At 37.1% G+C, this 19437-nt stretch overlaps 1 protein-coding gene across 1 annotated transcript; it reads right to left on the reverse strand.

Moving 5' to 3' along the window:
* Window positions 1–14240: 14240 nt before the first annotated feature.
* LOC107145076 (vomeronasal type-1 receptor 3-like) lies at window positions 14241–15176 on the reverse strand. Its single transcript, XM_015488910.1, is given in 1 exon segment — window positions 14241–15176. A coding segment is annotated over 1 exon segment (936 nt).
* Window positions 15177–19437: the final 4261 nt, after the last annotated feature.

Genomic DNA, 19437 nt, shown 5'->3' on the forward strand with positions numbered 1-19437 from the left:
CTTTATTATGGGAACTCAAATCCACCACCGTATACTCCTTGTTTCCAACGCATACATTCCTATTAATGCACATTTTTATTTCTCCAAGACATTTTCTATAGGAAGAAAAACATTCTCACAGTAAGAGAATTACATTAATGTTTTTTTCATATAATATTTAGAGCAATTCTTTGAAGAATTTACAGATGAGGTCATCTCAGGCACAGGAAAGCTGACTGACTTGTAAAATCACCTCCTTATAAGAGACATAACCACTATGGATCTCAACCTCAGACATAGTTATCTTTTTACAATACTTCATACATATTCTTTTTTTTGGTATATCATGTCAGTTTTTTTAACAGAATGATTATACTGGAATACATTATGATTTTAGCAAGTTTTCATTTAAATATAACTTTCATTGGCAACGATCTCCTGTCATGATCCAGAGGGCCAATTAGAATATAGATTGCGGGCTGGGGATGTGACTCAAGCGGTAGCGCGCTCGCCTGGCATGCGTGCGGCCCGGGTTCGATCCTCAGCACCACATACAAAAACAAAGATGTTGTGTCAGCCAAGAACTAAAAAGTAAATATTAAAAAATTCTCTCTCTCTCTCTCTCTCTGAAAAAAAAAAAGAATATAGATTGCCTGATTTGGGATTGATGTTCAAAGAATATTCATGAAAGACCAAATGAAATCTAATGAATGCCCGAATGATTCTATGTTGGAATTAAAAGAAGAGACTCTTCTCCATCTTAATTAAGATGTCCAGGCATAGTGATGCACACCTGTAATCCCAGCTACTTTTTGAAGCAAGAAGATTACAAGTTTGAGGTCAGCCTGGGCAATTTAGTGAGATCCTGTGACAAAATTAAAAAAAAAATAAAAAGGGGGCTGGGGTTGTGGCTCAGTGGTAGAGTGCTTGCCTAGCATGCACAAGGCACTGGGTTTGATCCTTAGCACCACACAAATGTAAAATAAAGATATTATGTCCACCTAAAACTTAAGAATAAATATTTTTTAAAAATAAAATTAAAAAAGGAAAAATGTTGAGGATATATCCCAGTGGTATAGCATTTTCCTAGCATGTGGGAGGCCAGAAAAAAAAATTTTTTTGGTCAGGAGTATAAATATGTTAAGTAAGCAGTGGAACATGAAACTTTAGGGAGAGTGGGAGACAAAATATTGAAAAGGAAAAGCTAAATTACTATTAATTGGGGGGGATTATTTGTGAATGCAGAAATGTTAAATGAAATTATTTCAATGTCAGAATTCTTACTTTAAAACATGAGCTTACTATGCAAAAGGAGAAGTGAAGGTAGGCTAATAAATTTTGCTAATAAATTTCAAAGTTCTCAGCTGAGTATTGAGCCTAGCAACTCATTAGAATTTTTTTTTTTAAAGAGAAATTATCAGGGCTGGGGATATAGCTCAGTTGATAGAGTGCTTGCCTTGCATGCACAAAGCCCTGGGTTCAATCTCCAGGACCAAAAAAAAAAAAAGAAAGAAAGAAAGAAATTATCAAAAACTAATGTCATTCTGAAAGCTATAGAAATCTATGACTTTTCCCTCCTTTTCTTTATTTCTTCCTTTTTTTTTTTTTTTCGTAGTATGAAAATCTAAGATCATAAAGTTGCCTTTTCTGGATGCTCCTTCCCTGACTTCTAGAAGTAAAGCAGTCCCAAGTAGCAAGGTATTTCCTTTCAACACAAAATCACTGTCTTGTGCCAGAGTGGATTCAAACAATCCTGAATTTGGGGAGGGGGTTGTAGCTCGGTGGTAGAGTGCTTGCCTAGCACATGTGAGGCACTGGGTTCAATCCTCAGCACCACATTAAAAACAATGAATAAAATAAAGGCATGGTGTACACCTACAAAAAGAAATCCTGAATTTATCATTTTTAAACAGAATAATGTAATTCAGTCAGCTACATCTCATACATTACTACTGGCACAGGGGTATTGTAGAAATATCTGTTAATCCTACTGATCTTGTCCTTAATTTTTTTTCAGGAATAATTAAAGAGCTAGCAGATTAATTTCTTAAGTATACTAGAGCATTTTGAACAATAAATCTTCACACATTGAAAATCAACAACAAACTGGATGACATTAAGTTAAATTAATAGTGGTTAAGGGGCAGCTTATGGTCTTGGACCTTTATTCCTCTTCCACAAGTTCAGCCCATAACTTAGTAATTATTTCCCTCTTCTAACATGATTCTGGAAATCATTAGTTTTCAGCCTAGAAGATGACTTACTTTGTGTCCTGATAAGCTTTTTTCTCTTGCAGACTCTGACTTGCAGACCCAAATATAAAATGCCCGCTTCTTCCAGCTGTCAGGCTGGTGGGTACAGAGTGATGATCATCAGCATCGCCACCAAGTGCAGAGGGAGGCAGCCAGGTCTGGGACATGGGTTATTATACTGTGACCTCTCCTATCCACAGGACTGCAGTTATCATTTCAGTTGTCGTGATAATGACAGCTCACGCTTGGGGAACTGAAGATGTTTTTGGAACACTTGGTCCCAGGCACCAATTACCAAAAACAATTACAGCTTTCTCCTGAGCATCTACAGAGAGGTGAGGGTGTTTGGAGGAGGCTCTTCTTTTCTACAATCCCTGGAGGCACACAGAGGCTCATGTAGATGGAGAAGGGAAAGCTGAGATCTGAAACAGTAGGAATTGCGAAGCTCAAAGTTCTGCCTGGATTCTCAAATTCCCTTAGATGTTCTTTAGCTGAAAATCAGGGTTTTTTTTTTTTTAATTAATTTATTTTTTTTAGTTGTCGATGAACACAATACCTTTATTTTCTTTATTTATTTTTATGTGGTGCTGAGGATCAAACCCAGTGCCCCACACATGCTAGGCAACTGCTCTACTACTGAGCTGCAGCTCCAGTCCCTGAAAATCCATTTTTACCATTAGTCCAAAAGTCTCTGAATTAAAGTATGATTTAGTTATGAATAGAGAAATTGAGTCACACAAAGTGCTTGAGAAGGATGTGCCAACAGGGGTCAAGGCAAAAAAAATTTTTTTGAAGTACTAAATTGATACAAGAAAACAAAGACAAATTTATTCAGTAGACAAATTTATTCAATTTAATGCAATGAACATGCAATGTAGATTTTATATATATATATATATACACACACACACACATACATGTATATATAGTATATAATATATGTCTCTGTGTGTATGTGTTATGTGTGTATATTCTTGGAATATATATCTTATCAAACTTCATCCCACAGATGTAGAGATTCTAAATTCAATAATATCCATAAAGGAATGGAACACATATAAAAGAATCCTTACACACACACACACACACACACACACACACGTGCACACACACACAAAGCACAAAATTCAGAGTCCAGAAGAAAATTCTAATAAATTAATTAATAAACTCATGCTACTTAAAATTATTGAAGAATTGTAGTCAATCATCTCAATATCTTTTTTTAAAAAAACATTTATTTTTTAGTTGTGGGTGAACACAATAGCTTTATTTTATTTTTACGTGGTGCCAAGGACCAAACCAGTGCCTCATGCTTGCTAGGCAAGCGCTTTACCTCTGAGCCACAACCCCAGCCCCTCAATATCTTTTAGGAAGGGTGATATGAGAACTTTGCCTTGATTAAGCCATACAGAATATTATAGAGAAATAGGATATGTGAATTAAAAAGTAAAAATTTTAAACATTAGAAAACATTGTGTCAAAACTCTAAAATATTGTGTTATAATCAAGTATGCTTTGTACCAAGAATGCAAGTGAAATCCACTCAATAAATCATTTGACACAAGTTAACCATATAACTGATTTAGGATGTCATGCATTCATGTTCATAGATGTAACACAGATATTGCCAGAATTGGTTCCCCCAATTTAAGTGTCATCAGTGAATGAATGGACAAAGATATGTGCTATCAGCAGGTCAATAGCATCTCTGAGGTTGTGCCACAGGGATTGTTAAGGGACCAGAACTGGATGCATCAAAAGCTCTGTGGACCAGATTAAAGAAACTACATATACAACCATGCATTCATGTACAGTAAGAGCTGGAAAATCCTGCACAAAAAAAGACTGATAAAGGGAATCATGCTCTGCCTGACTTTATCGTGTAGTTCAAGCTAAACAAGTGCATTATCATGGATCTGGCCCCCAGATAGCAATGATTTGGAATAGAATAGGAAATTCAGAAACTGATACCAGTGAGAAACAAAGATTGCATTCCATCCAGATGATAGTGTTTTATCCTATGATTGCTTTTTTAAAAAAGAAGGATGATTATAAACATCTAACCATAGTTCATTGTTTAATCCTTGATAGCACATCTATCCCAGAGAGAACTGGTTGTTCACAGAGTGACCTTCACATGCAGTTGTCCAAGGTTTAAGAGACTTATAATCTATCTAAGATACTGGAGAGACAACTTTATTAAAGGGGTCCACCATCCACTCAATCATGACTTCTACTGGGAAACCTCACGTTCCCTCAGTTTCCCACCAATTCCTTTCTTGCCTCTCTTCTGTGTTTGTATATATTATTCCAAAGCTTAAAGTGGTACTTCTTCGTAGGTTGCTTGGTGCTAGGCACTTAGAAGTGTTAAATAAAAACTTGTGGGTGAATCTCTTTTATATAAGAATTATCTTTACTCATTTTTCTAGCTCTAGCACCATGAAGTGACAAGATTTGCCCAATAAATGTGTATGTTTCTTAATCTCTCCTTTAAGAATCAAAGTATAAGTCAGGCGTGGAGGTGCACACCTGTAATCCCAATGGCTCAGGAGGCTGAGGCAGGAGGGTGGCAAGTTCGAAGCCAGCCTCAGCAACTTAGCTAGGGAGTAAGCAACTCAGTGAGACGCTGTCTGTAAATAAAATACAAAATAGGGCTGGGGATGTGGCTCAGTGGTCTAGTGCCCCTGAATTCAATCCCCGGTACCACCCCCCCCCCCAAAAAAAAATAGTCAAAGTATAGCTACTTGGACAAATCAGCATTAAAATTAAAAAATGATTGGGAGGGATGAGTAAAGAGGCTCTTTTGGTCTAATGAGTTAAATTTAAACATACAAGAGCTGTTTATCATGAAGATGACTGTTTGTTATTTATTTTCTCATAATATTTGACATAAGTCAAGGGGAGGAGCAAGAAAGCCACTTTGCTAGCCACCATCTTCCAGTTTAGACCTGAATCAGGCTCCTCCTCCAGTGTAACACTGGGCAGGATGACGCTGTGTGACGAAGGGCGGGCAAGTATCAGACGAAGGTTCCACATACTCAATGTTTCTAGTATTCTGAAGTACTTCAATTTTCTTTGACATTTTGAGGTGGAATTTGTACTTCTTATAGATATTTTAATTACACTGGCTAAATGAAAAGGGAAACAATAGAAGGAGAGGAAGTATTTGCTAATACTTTTTTTGCTGAAAAATAAAACTTATTATTTCCTTGCATATGTTCACACATCCGCCAAAGGCTAGGATCCAGAATATAAACAGAACTCTCAAAAAGAAGAAAATCAACGATACAACTATGAAGTGAACAGATCGTTCGCCAAAATAATATGAAGATGTCTTTTAAAAAATTTTTTTTAGTTGTAGATGGAAACAATACCTTTATTTTATTTTATTTTTTTATGTGGTGCAGAGGATAGAACCCAGTGCCTCACACATGCCAGACTAGTACGCTACCACTGAGCCACAGCCCCCGCCCCTGAAGATGTCCTTAAGCACATGAAATAATGTTCAACATCAGTGACCATTACAGAAATATATACTAAAGCAACAAGGAGATATCAATAATAAAATAAAATGCCAGAGAGAATGTGGAAAAACTGGACCACTCATTCATTATTGATGGGAATGAGACTGTCTGGAGAATAGTTCTATAATTTCTAATAAAACAAAATTTGTGTATGTAAATGTTGTAGTGAAACCCATTAATTTACATAATTAGAATGTGTTAGTAATTAGAATATTAGAAAAACTAAAACTTGGAACTACACTTTGACACAGCAATTGCACTCCTACATACTTTCTAGAGTAATAAATATATTTTTCATATAAAATTTTTATATATATGTAATTTTTTTAGTTGTTGATGAACCTTTATTTTATTCATTTATTTATATGTGGTGCTGAGAATGGAATCCTGTACCTCACACATGCTAGGCAAGTGCTCTCCACCCCTGAGCCACAACTCCAGCCTCATAAAAAATCTTTTAATGAACATTCACAGAAGCTTTATAAAGAAGATTTTTTTATACTTTCTTATGGCAAAAATTAAGAACATATTTTTAGAACAGACAATATTAAATATATTTTTCAGGAACAAAAATTGATTCTTGGGCATACAGAAAAATTTAAGAGGAAATAAGTACAAAGAACTGGAGTGAGTAGTTATGCATGTGATTTTTAAGAACATTTTCAAATCATTTTTAGGTAACTCATTAATTTTGTATAGAATTCCTACTTACTTTAAAAATTTCTCTTTATTTCATAACCTTCTCAAACCCCCTTTTTTTTTTTTTGAGAGAGAGAGAATTTTAACATTTATTTTTTAGTTCTTGGTGGACACAACATCTTTGTATGTGGTGCTGAGGATCAAACCCGGGCCGCACACATGCCAGGCGAGCGTGCTACTGCTTGAGTCACATCCCCAGCCCCCTCAAACCCTTAATATTTCATCATTGATGTCAGAGCTAATTTAGATATAATAACACATGGCACCTATTACTGTAGTTAAATATGGAATGTTTGTGTAACTAACTTAGATATTTCTATTGATAATGATGACTTCTTTTCAGCTGCTACCTTCTTAAAACCAAGTGTTTTACAGCATTATATAAAGAATGATTTTATTACAGGTTCTGGGAATACACAGCATGTCCAGAGGCCACACACACACACACACAGAGCTCAGCGAGACTGTGTGGACCCAGGGTATCTGCATTTATTGGGAATCCCACGTGGGGAATGCGAGGATCCAGGGAGGACAGTGACTATGAAGTTTAAAGGACAGAGGTGTGAAACCCCTTTCCCAAAGTGAGGTGTTATCTGGCACCTAGGTTGGGTGAGTGGCTTTGGGATGAGAAGTATCTGTTCTCAGAGAATAGAAACAAATTTGTTTCCTCATCTTATGGCCAAATGCACCTTGTATGATATCCACCACAGGCCTGAACACACCTACCATTGATACCTGATCAAAGTCCTTTTCCCTCATTCTTGTTTGCCCTGCCTCTACCAGAACCTTGTTAGGCTGGATTCGCAAGTATCTGAATACCCTAGATAGCTCATCAAGTCTCTCTTCATAATTTCCCATCCACCGATCACCTCACAGTGCACATTGACTAAATCCCCAACTCTCTCTGTTTTCATAGTTGATTCAGCCTCTGGGATGTTTTGCAAGGGTCATGACCTCTACTTACAATAGTCTGGACTAAAAGCTTCCTTGCCAGTTTGTAACAAGTTCCAGACTAAATTGTTTCCTTTAATAGTTCTACATTACAAAGCATGATTTAAAAACCTGTTTTTGGTTTCCAGTATGACTGAAGGAACATGAAAGGTTTCATCTGCCTATACCTTGTAAGAACGTCTTCATAAACAGGATGGGTAGGAGTGGAAGATGATAATGACTTTTACAAAAGCACTATGTTCCAAAATTTGTAGGTCAAAATTGAGTCTCTATAATGGGTTGGGGTTGTTGCTCAAGTGGTAGAGCGCTCGCCTAGCACACATGAGGCACTGGGTTCGATCCTCAGCACCACATAAAAATAAAATAAAGATATTGTGTCCGGCTAAAACTAAAAAGTAAATGTTTTTAAAAAGTTGAATATCTGTAAATCAAGGAGTCAGAATGCTTAGATACTATCATTTTGATACAAGGGATCCCTTTGAAATCCTTTATGATTATTTTTGTGAAAACAGTCCATACAAAATAAAACTGATGATTGTAAGAAGGAAATATGATAAAATTTATCATTAACTAAAAATAGATGTAAGAAAAAAATGTTTTTGAAAATTCTGATTTTTATAACTTGACCCAGAAAAGTTGACTTGGTAAAACCATGGTCCTTTAGGAAAACTTATAATAGCAAAATCTGAAGTTGGTAAATTATGATGTACATTAAAAAAACAAAATCATTTTCATAAAAAAAACAGTAATCCTGATAAAAGTAATTTTGTTGGGCTGGGGAGGTAGCTCAGTTAGTAGAGTGCTTGCCTCACATGAACAAGGCCCTGAGTTCAATCCCCAGTACCACACACACACAAAAAAAATTTTTTTGTTGAGTTGAATTTTAGAACAAAATAACTAGAATTACTATTACTAGAAATATAATTACTGTACTGTATTTTTAAAATGAATAAAGGAATTTAAATGGCATATCAAAGTTCTCTCTGGCAAATATTTTGTAAATATTGCTACTTTTCTGGCCTTAATTTAAGCTTTTTTTGGGGGGGAGGGCGGTACACTGGAGATTGAACCCAGGAATACTTAACTACTGAGCTGCATCCCAAGCCCTTATTATTTTTTAATTTGTGACAGGGTTTCACTAAGTTGCTTAGGACCTTACTAAATTGAGGCTGGCCTTGAACTTGGGATCCTCCTGTCTCAGCCTCCCAAGTTGCTGGAATTATGTGTGTACATAACAGTGCCTGTCTGGCCTCGATACATTTTTTTAAATTATTATTTTAGTTGTAGATGGACACAATACCTTTATTTTACCTATTTAATTTTATGTGGTGCTGAAGATGGAACCCAGGGCCCCACACATTCTAGGCAAGCACTCCACCTCTGAGCCACAACCACAGCCCTGGCTTCAATACATTTTAAGGCACAGAATGAAATCATCTTGTGTGGTCTTCTCTGAAGTAAAATAGGTTAAATATAAAAGGAATGTCCAATTTGACTTTTGTTATATAAATGTACTGGAAGTATTCATATTTAAATTAATCCTATGATTAAGGTTTTTGTTTTTCATCAGTTTTTTTTTTTCCATCAGTTAGGTTATGCTGAAGAACCATCCTCACAATATTTGATGGATTAGTACTGTTTTTTGTCTTCAGGATTTTTTTTGTTGAGTTGGTGTTCAGATATGACAAACAGCAGTTCTGCATGAGGTCATTCAGAACCCAGAGTTCTTCAACCATGTGCTTCCCAGTCCTTAAGGACTTCCTCACCATCTGTGTCCAGGAAAAGGAGAAGAGGAGGGGGAAGGGGAGGGGGGAGGAGGGGGAGGAGGAGGGGGAGAAGGACTAAATGGGCTGCATCTGGAAGTGGCATACAGCAGATGTGTTCTTCCATTGGCAGAAACTGGTCAAATGACCACACCCGGAAAAGGAGTTACAAATGACCAGTGGGTACATAATAAATGCTTAAAATCAGTAATCATCAAGGAAAGGCAGATCAAAACCATGGTGAGATATCACCTCATTCCAGTAAGAATGACTATGATCACAAAGAGTAAAGATAGTAAGTGCTTTTGAAGATGTGGAAGAATTTTGAATATTTTTGTCAAAAAAGAAAAGATAAATGTGCTGACTGTGGTGGCACATGCCTGTAATCCCAGCTATTCAAGAGGCTGAAGCAGGAGGATGACAAGTTCAAAACCCTGTCTCAAAGTCAAATAAAAAAGGTGTAGGGATGTAGTTCCGTGGTAGAGCCCTTGCGAAGCAAGTGAGGCCCTGGATTCAACCCCCAGTACCAAAAAAGAAAGAAAGAAAGGATAAATGTTTGAGGTGATAGATATGTTGAACCTGATTTAAGTATTATACAGATACCGAATTGTGCATGTTGGATCCAGGTCAAAATGGTGGCGTTGGCTGTGTCTGGGTCCTGGCTTTCTAGCTGGTAGGTCGGTCTTGCCCACAGGTGGGGTGGCCTATGTAGAGCAGTGCCGACCGCCAGCAGGACTCAGCTAGCACGTGGAAGTCCCTAACCTACCTGGTGGAGCTCAGGGGAGGGGGTGGGACATGGTGAATGCTTTTTTCAAGCCGCACTATGGAGAGCACCAAAGACCATCGCCTATCTCCATCTCAGCATCAGAACCAAGACCTTTCCCTGGGGAGATGATAACCAAACTGTATTCCATATCACTCATGTGAATCCATGTCCAACTGGCTCTGAAGATGAATAGGCACTGGGGACCACAGCACTGGTTTGGACCATTATTCTTCAAAGTAGGGGATTTTTTTTTTTTGAGAGAGAAAGAGAGGATTTTTTAATATTTATTTTTTAGTTTTCGGTGGACACAACACACAACATCTTTATGTTATTTTTATGTGGTGCTGCCACACCAGGTGAGCTCACGCCAGGTGAGTGCGCTACAGCTTGAGCCACATCCCCAGCCCAGTATAGGGAATCTTAATCTCACCTTACTTGTATCAAATGATGACCATTATACTGATCTTCCATCCCTTTGTGGCAAGAGATGGCTTAAATAAATAACTTAGAAGAAAAAAAAAAAAAGAATTATACCTGTGTTGTAACATCACATGGTACCCATTAATATGGACTCTTTAATGTATCAGTTAAATAAATTTAAGTTTAAGAAATAAAAATAAATATGTGTTATGGATTAAATCTTTATCAAAATTATAAAATAAATAAATACAACCATATGCTATATTACCTCTTATGTTTCTTTTTTAATTGAGCATCACATATTCACTGTTGATCCATGTTGAAGCCTGTATCATGCTGTGTTCTTTTTTTGACTTGATGACATTCCATTGTATAAAAATACACATATTGTTTATCTGTTCCTCCACCGATGACCATTTCCACTTTTTTTTTTTGCTATTACAAATGATGCTTCTATGAACACTTATACACAAGTTACTATATAAACATATGCTTTTTTCAATTTATTTATTTATTTATTTATTTATTTGTATGTGGTGCTGAGGATTGAATCCAGTGCCCATACATGCAAGGCAAGCACTGTACCACTGAGCTACAGCCCTAGCCCCTAAATATTTGCTTTTATTTCTATTGTGTGTACACAATAAAATAAATTTTAAAAAATTAAAAAATTAAATGAGACAACTCATTTTATTTTTTAATAAAAAATAAAATGGAATTGATGGACCTATGATAACTCTAAGTTAAACTTTTGAGGAACTGCCAAATGTTTTCCAAAGTGGCTGTAATGTTTTATAATTCACTAGCACTGCATGGACATTCTAATTTCTTCACATATTCACCAATATTGGGTATTATCTGTCTTCTTTTTTGGGGGGCGGTTAATTTGTTCTAATTAGTTATACACGGCAGTAGAATGCATTTTGACACATCATCCATAAATGGAGTATAACTTCTCATTTGTCTGGTTGAACATGATGTAGACTTAGGCAAGTCATGTAATCATATATGCATATATGGTAATAATGTCCAATTCATTCTACTACCGTTCCTGCCCCCATGCTCTGTCTTAAGTACAGTCATCTGAGTGGGTATGAGGTGGAAGTGAAATCTCATGATGGGTTGGATTTGCATTTTCCTAATGAATAAGGTTACTGGGCACTTTTTAACGTTCTTACTGATCATTTTTGTCATTTATCCCTCTATCTTGATGTTTCATCATTATTACTACTTGAATTTTTTTTCTGTTAGATTTTCTAAGTTAATTTACTTATAAATATATATTGGGGAATAAAATGATTTACTCAGTAAATTCAGTTGTCTCATTTTATTTTTTAATTTTTTTAATTTATTTTTTAGTTTTTGGAGGACACAACATCTTTATTTTATTTTTATGTGGTGCTGAGGATCGAACCCAGCACCCCGCGCATGCCGGGCAAGCACATTACCGCTTGAGCCACATCCCCAGCCCATTATTTTTAATTTTTAAAAAATATTTTTATTAGTTGTTGATGGACCTTCATTTATTTTTATTTATTTATTTATTTACATGAGGTGCTGAGAGTCGAACCCAACGCCTCACACGTACTAGGCAAACACTATACCACCGAGCCACAACCCCAGCCCCATGAGTTGATTTTCTTATTGGCATGTCCTATATTTCTGAGATTAAACACTTCTCAATCATTTTGTCTACATATATATGCTAATTTCATATCCAAATACATAATTTATATTGACCTAGTTTTAAAGTTTGGATATAATGTTTATAATAGCTACACACAATTATTTTAAGGTTTTTCATGGCAATGAAAAAATAATTTATTTGGCTTTCCTGGCAGTAATTATTCCTGATTTAAAAAAAAAAAAAACAGAATCATGAGGGGCTGGGGTTGTGGTTCAGTAGCAGAGCACTTGCCTAGTGCAAGGCACTGGGTCCCATTCTCAGCACCTCATAAAAATAAATAAGTGAAATAAAGGTATTGTGTCTATCTGTAACAACAAGAACAACAACAAAAAATGGAATTATGAGCCTCATCCTTTTACATCTTGTCCATTGCTTCTTTATAAATAATGAAAGCCTCCACTACAGACTCATTTCCCAAAGCTCAAGATATGGGGCCTACCTTCTTTCTCCTGAACAGGCCAATTGGGATCATTGCTTAATACAGAATAGCCTACTTTTTAAAATTTTTTTTGTAGTTGTAGATGGAGAAAATGCCTTTATTTTATTTGTTTATTTTTACATGGTGCTAAGGATGGAACCAAGTGCCTCATACACACTAGGCAAGTGCTCTGCCACTGAGCTACAGCCCCAGCCCAAGAATAGCCTACTTTTAAAGGGTTCCAGAAACCGGTTGGTTCCTTTGTAACATTCATATTTATCAACTGTGAATTGAATTGTAACTAAAACCTCTTGATATGATTCTTATGTTCACTTTGTTCCATTGAGGTCATTTTGTCTATTATATCTGAAAAAATTTGAAATACACTACGTTCCTTCAACACAGGAAAAAAACAACAACATATGTTGAGAGCCACAGCCAAAGGGGCCCCAGCAAACTTCCAGCTGCCAGCAAACTTCCAGCTGCCGGCTGATGATTGGCTCACAGCGGCCCCAGCAACATCTAGCTGATTGGCTCCTCGGCCCCAGCAACATCTAGCTGATTGGCTCCTCTGCGGTGATGCTCATTGGACTATTTCCCTGCCCTTTCAGACCACGGAGCTGCTCATTGGGGGACTTTTTTTGGCTCCGCCCACGTGACCCAGCCAATCGGCCTCAAGAGCAGGAGGATTGTGGGAGGTGGGGAGAGGCTTGTGTGGGAGAGAGAGGCTTGTGGAAAGCCCGTGGTGGCAGTTGAGGCTCTGAGGATTTTTCCTGAGAGGCTGTTTTGTTTGGCGTGTGTGGTTCTAAAAATAAAGTTAGTTTCTTTTGACAAGTGGCTCCTGATTGTGCCCAGCCAGACTGCGGCAAACATACATTTTAAAGTACATTGAAAAGACATGGTCTTTGAGATCCTGCACGGTTTCATGCATGATTTCCCTTTCATCTCCATCAAAGGACATTTGCTATTGAGTCATTCATTGTCCTTCTCACTTTCTGGACTGAGTTTATCACTCAGGCTTTTCTGTCATTCAATTCTTGTTTTTTTTTTAATTTATTTTAATTTTTTTCTTAGTTGTAGTTGGACAAAATACCTTTATTTTTTATTTATTCATTTTTATGTGGTGCGGAAGATCGAACCCAGCACCTTGAATGTGCTAGGCCAGGGCTCTACCGCTGAGCCACAACCCCAGCCCCTCATTCAATTCTTTTTATGTGTGTTCCCAGTTGATTCTAGAACATTTTTAATTAGTTGGTTGTAATGTTAAATTCTCATAAAAGCTTTGCATTATCCCCAAATTATCAAAGGCCCCATTTTATAAATTAAATGTTGTCTTCTGAATTTCTCCACTGCAACTTTTTTTTTTTTTTTTGGTACCTGGGATTGAACTCAGAGGCATTTTACCACTAAAGCCCCAGCCCCAGCCCTATTTTGTATTTTATTTAGAGATAGGGTCTTACTGAGCTGCTTAGCATCTTGTCTTTGCTGAGGCTGGCTTTGAACTCGTGATCCTCCTGCCTCAGCCTCCCAAGCCACTGAGATTATAGGTATGAGCCACTGCACCCAGCTCCACTGCAACATTTAATATCATGAAAATTTTGAAAGCACTTTGCAAAATATTTAGTTCCTACCACATGATGAATCCTAAGAAGTAGACTCACTTTGTTGCTCATACATTCTTTCTTAGGTGACTACTCAATAATGTGGGTTTAACCACCTGCGATGAAAGAATGAACGCCTGCATATTATGAAAACCAAGACGCACCACGTAAAATGTACATCTATGTGAACAGAGTATGGAGTGGTGCGCTCCTTCTGAGGCAGGCAGAACTGACCCTGAGGATCCTGCGGTCACGGATCATGAGAACAAAGGGGCTGACTGTTGGAAAACAAGCTGTGATCAGTGCCGAGGTGCTCACCAGCCACCAACTAGGATGATGAAAAAGAACCGTATACAATATCAGGATGTGGGAGCTGGTATAAAATGATACAAAAGTGATCACTAGGACTAAGATGTTCTGGGTGACTTTGGACTCTGGGGAGGATCTGGGGGACAGGTTGGTGCTGTGAATGTGTTGGACCCTCTGCTGATGCCTATACAGGATGAAAACCATGGAGCCACTCGCCTAGATCATGAGTCCCACACAAGATACATCATAGGATAATAATATATTGTGTAATATATGTGTGATTCTGTGGTCAACTACCCCATAACAGTATCCCAAATCCATTTTTCTTGTGTTGTTTTTGTTGACCCACTTATGAGTCACACGCATAGGAATGATGATACTTACTAGCAGGTTCAGGATCCAGCACAGGACATTGGAGGGGCCTAAGAATTTATGAGTTTGAAGTTTCAGTTCTGCCCACCAGGAGTTCGTGGGACTGATCGTGATGGCCTGGAAGATACTCAAGAGACAGGTGTTGCCAATGCACACACCCCTGCCCACTCTGTGAACATAAAAAACAAGTTTGCATCCAATATCATTGAGGAAATGTTTCAACCCAAAAGCAGCCATTGTCTGTGGAACTCCCTTAGAGAGCAGGACCAAGGAGTTGGCTACAGTCAGGTGCCTAAGAATCAAATCTGTGGGCCTTACTGTGTATCTGGTGAGTTCTAAATAAGTATAATGGTATAGAAGAAAGAAATTCCCCAGGATTCCCACTATGGTCTGGAATAAAAAGATCATTCCTATTGCAAAATTACTGGAGGCCATATGTCATTTTTCAGTGACTGATATTCCCATTTTCTGTGAAAGGGTTCTGCGTGGGCACATCAAGTCTGTTTTATTAGAGCAACTGTTATCTAATATTTCCTGCTTAGTGTTGTCTTCAGTCCATATTTCTTATCAAAAGCCATTTTCTCTAGAGTCTTTCCTATAGAAAGAAAAATACATATGTGTAGTATGTATCTCCACTAAAAAATATACTATATTAGTATTTTACAAATAACTTAAACAATAATTTTATGAAATAAGTGTCTATTATTCACACTCTATAAGTGTGGAGATTTTAGATACAGGTAAGATGAATGACATTTCTTAAACCACCACCCTGTAAGAGGGAGAGTCAGGAATTGACAATGTGCTTAACCAGGGTGTTATCTAAACCTTGAATGTGGCTATGTTTTCTAATACTTTATACATTTTAAATGTTTGCACTTACCTGTTTTTAGATAATTTTTTTTTACTTTTTAAAAAAATTGTGAATGTGACTGTTATCATTTAAATCTAATTGCTTATATTATAGAAAAATATCCATTATGATTTAGAGCTCCCAGTACGACATAGAGGCTGCAGTTTTAGAATAATTCTGAATGAATAATTGTAATGAGGGAATGGAATTTACAGAATGTATAAATGATTCCATGATGGAATTAAGAGAGGAGACTTTATTCTGTCTTCATCAAGAAGGAACACACAATGAAATGACTGTGTTCTAAGCAAGGGGACATGAAACACTGAGTAGGAGATGCTATATTACAGAGGATAAAATAAATGACCATTAATTATACAGAGCATTGGGCAGGGGTTGTGGCTCAGTGGTAGAGTGCTCGCCTAGCGTGCTTGAGGCACTGAGTTCGCTCCTCAGCACCACATAAATGTAAAATAAAAATCCACTTAAAATTAAAATATAAATATTTTTTTAAAATTATACAGCGCATTAGTACTTGTGAATGTAAAAATAGCAGATAAAATTATTTTCATGTCAGAACTATTAAGTATATTAAAATGTGAAACCACTATGGAAAAGAAAATCAGGGGTTCTGAAAATTATTCACTAAATGCATTTAGATAGTACTAATACAAGCATTGAGCCTGGGAATGGCATTAGAATGTCTTTTTTATTTTTGGTACCAGGGATTGAACCCAGGGGAACTTAACCACTGAGCCCCATCCCCAGTCCTTTTTATTTTTTATTTTGAGACAGGATCTCATTAAGTTGCTTAGGATCTCACTAAGTTGCTACTTCTGACCTCAAACTTATGATCCTTCTGCCTCAGCCTCCTGAGTTCCTTGGATTACAGGCATGTGCCACTGCACCTGTCCATTAGAACATTTTTTGAAACTAGAGAAAATAATCACAAAATAATTCAATTCATAAAACTGCTGTAGTCTGATGTCTTTTTCTTCTAATATAAAAACTTAAGTTCAGGGCTGGGGTTGTGGCTCAGTGGCAGTGTTTGCCTCACATGTATGAGGCACTGAATTTTATTCTCAGCACCACATATAAATAAAAAAAATAAAGATCCATCAACAACTAAAAAAACTTAAAAAAAAAAAAACCTTAAGTTCATCAAGTAACCCTTCCTTGATGCTCCTTCCTTGGCATCAAGAAAAATAAGCTGGGCCTGGTGGTGCATATCTGTAATCCCAGCTACTAGGGAAGCTGAGGCAGGCTGATCGCAGGTTCAAGGCCAGCCTCAGCAACTTAGTGAGGACCTAAGCAAATTAACAAGACCCTATCTCAAAAGATAAAAAGGGCTGAAGATGTGGCTTAAAGGTTAAGCATCCCTTGGGTCAATCCCCAGTGCTAAAAAATAAAAATAAATTAAAAAAAGAAAAATAGTCTGAGCGTAATGAATAGATACCAAATATGTTGTCACCACACAGTTACTGTTTCCATTAAGAATATAATATGCCCAGAAGTGGTGAAAATCCCATATTTACAATTTCTGAATAGAAGATAATTCAATCAGCTACTTCTAATACATTAGTACAGAAATGTACACAAATACCTCTCCTGTTTCTGGAAATGTTGTCCTTTACTTTTATAGAAAACATAAACTATCCAGCAATTTGATAGCCAAATTATACAAATTTAAATAAATTATGTGGATTCACACACCAAAAGCCAGTAACCACAAAGAGAGGATTGTGTTAAATTAAGAACTGTCAGGAACCAGCGTATGTTCTCGAAGTTCCCTTCTTTCTCCACCGTTTTAGCCCACGACTCAGTAATTATTTCCTCCTTTCTTCCTGGGCTTGGAATTGATTCAATTTCTAGACCCTTTTCCAGATAGAAATGCTTACTGTGTCTCGAAACATACTTCCTTCTCTTGCAGATTCTGTTACAGATCAAAATAAAAACTCACCTGCTATCTTCCTGCTGCCAGGCTCGTGGCTCAGGGTGATGGTCAGGACAGACTGTGTGCAGGGAGCAGCCAGCTCTGAGATATAAAGTTTGTGATCCTTTGAATTCATCGCTCTGCAGGAGTGCAATTATCATTTTACCTGAAGCATCAATGACACTTCACCCATGGGAGGTTTAAGATATTTTGAAAACACTTTGTCCTACATAATAATTACTAAAAGCAATCCCAACTTTCTAATGAGCATCTCCAGAGAGATGAGAATGTTTGGTGGAGGCTCTCTTTTTTTTTTTTCTGTCTGGTGATCCCTGGAGGCAGACAAGGGCTCCCATGGAGGAAGCAAAAAATGCTGAGGTCAGTCTGAAGCAAAAGGGATTGACAGCAAAGCCCATGTGACTTACTGGATTCTCTGTTTTCCTGAGATGTTCTTCTGGTGAAAATCTAAGTTTTGGTAAATACAAATCATAAGAGCGTATCCTCAAATAAAATATTTTATGATTAAACATGTCAAATAGGTTGATATAATTTCCTATCTGCAAACATCATTATCAAGAGCGAATATCAGAAGCATTTCAATAAAAGTAGGTAAGGCTAAGATGGGACCATTCATTCACCACTGTAAGAGATGCCCAAGTCCTGACAAGAAGAGGAAAGAGGAGGAAATGGGAAAAAAACACAACAACCCAAAAACTTGAGTTAAAGAACTTGAACTGCAGTTATCCACAAAGGACATGAGTGCAAGCAAGAAAACAAGAAGAATCTATTTCAACTTTAAGATTAAGAATGGCCAGAGGTGGGGTCATGGCTCAGTGGTAGAGTGCTTACCCAGCACAGGTGAGGCACTGGGTTCAATCCCCAGGACCACATTAAAAAAAAAAAAAAACTACACAAACAAAATAAAAGTATTAATAAAAAAAGAATTACCTGGCACAGTGGTGCATGTCTGTAATCCCAGCAGCTCAGGAGGCTGAGACAGGAGGATTCCATGTTCGAAGCCAGCCTCAGCAACTTAGCCAGGCCCTAAGCAACTCAGTGAGACCCTGTCTCTAAATAAAATACAAAATAGGACTGGGGTGTGACTCAGTGTTGGAGTACCCCTAAGTTCAATCCCTGGTACAAAAAAAAATGTTAGATATGAACTTATTACTTTATATATTACCTTAAACTTTAGATTTTATCAAATGCAAGATAAAGACAAAATAAAAAGAAGGAATGCCTTAAATAACTTTTTCCTTTTCTATTTTTATTCTTCATTGCGTTATGCTTTTACATAATTGTGGGGTTTATTTTGACATATTCATAAATGCATATAAGAGAATTGGCTCCATTTCAATCCCCAGAACTGCCCCTTTTCCCACTCCTCCTCCTTCCCCCATCCCCTACCACTACTCTACTGGACTTCCTTCTACTAATTAATCTTTTAATTGATGCATTATTGTTATGTGCACATAACATAAATTTGGTCAATTGCATCCACAGATCCTCCTCTTCCCCTTTCTGTCATTTCCCTCCCAACAATTCCATTCCTTCACTCCACTGTTCTTTTCATATGATTCCCCTTTTTAAAAAATTCCTAGTTTCTGCATATGAAAGAAAACATTCAACCCTTGGTTTTCTGAATCTGGCTTGTTTCACTTAGCACCTGTTTGTTTCACTTCCAACCATTTACCAGCAGATGAGGTGATTTCATTCTTCTTCATGGATAGGTAAAACTCCTTATGTCTATATATATTACATTTTCTTTTTCTATTCATCTCTTGAGGGACACTTAGACTGGTTCTATAATTTGGATATTGTGAATTATGCTGCCCTAAACATTGGAATGTATGTATCACTGTAGTACTCTGATTTTAATTCTTTTGGATAAATACCATGGAGTGGGATAG

This window comes from Marmota marmota, unplaced genomic scaffold (genome assembly GCF_001458135.2).
Source record: "Marmota marmota marmota unplaced genomic scaffold, marMar, whole genome shotgun sequence".
In the NCBI taxonomy this organism is placed as follows: domain Eukaryota; kingdom Metazoa; phylum Chordata; class Mammalia; order Rodentia; family Sciuridae; genus Marmota; species Marmota marmota.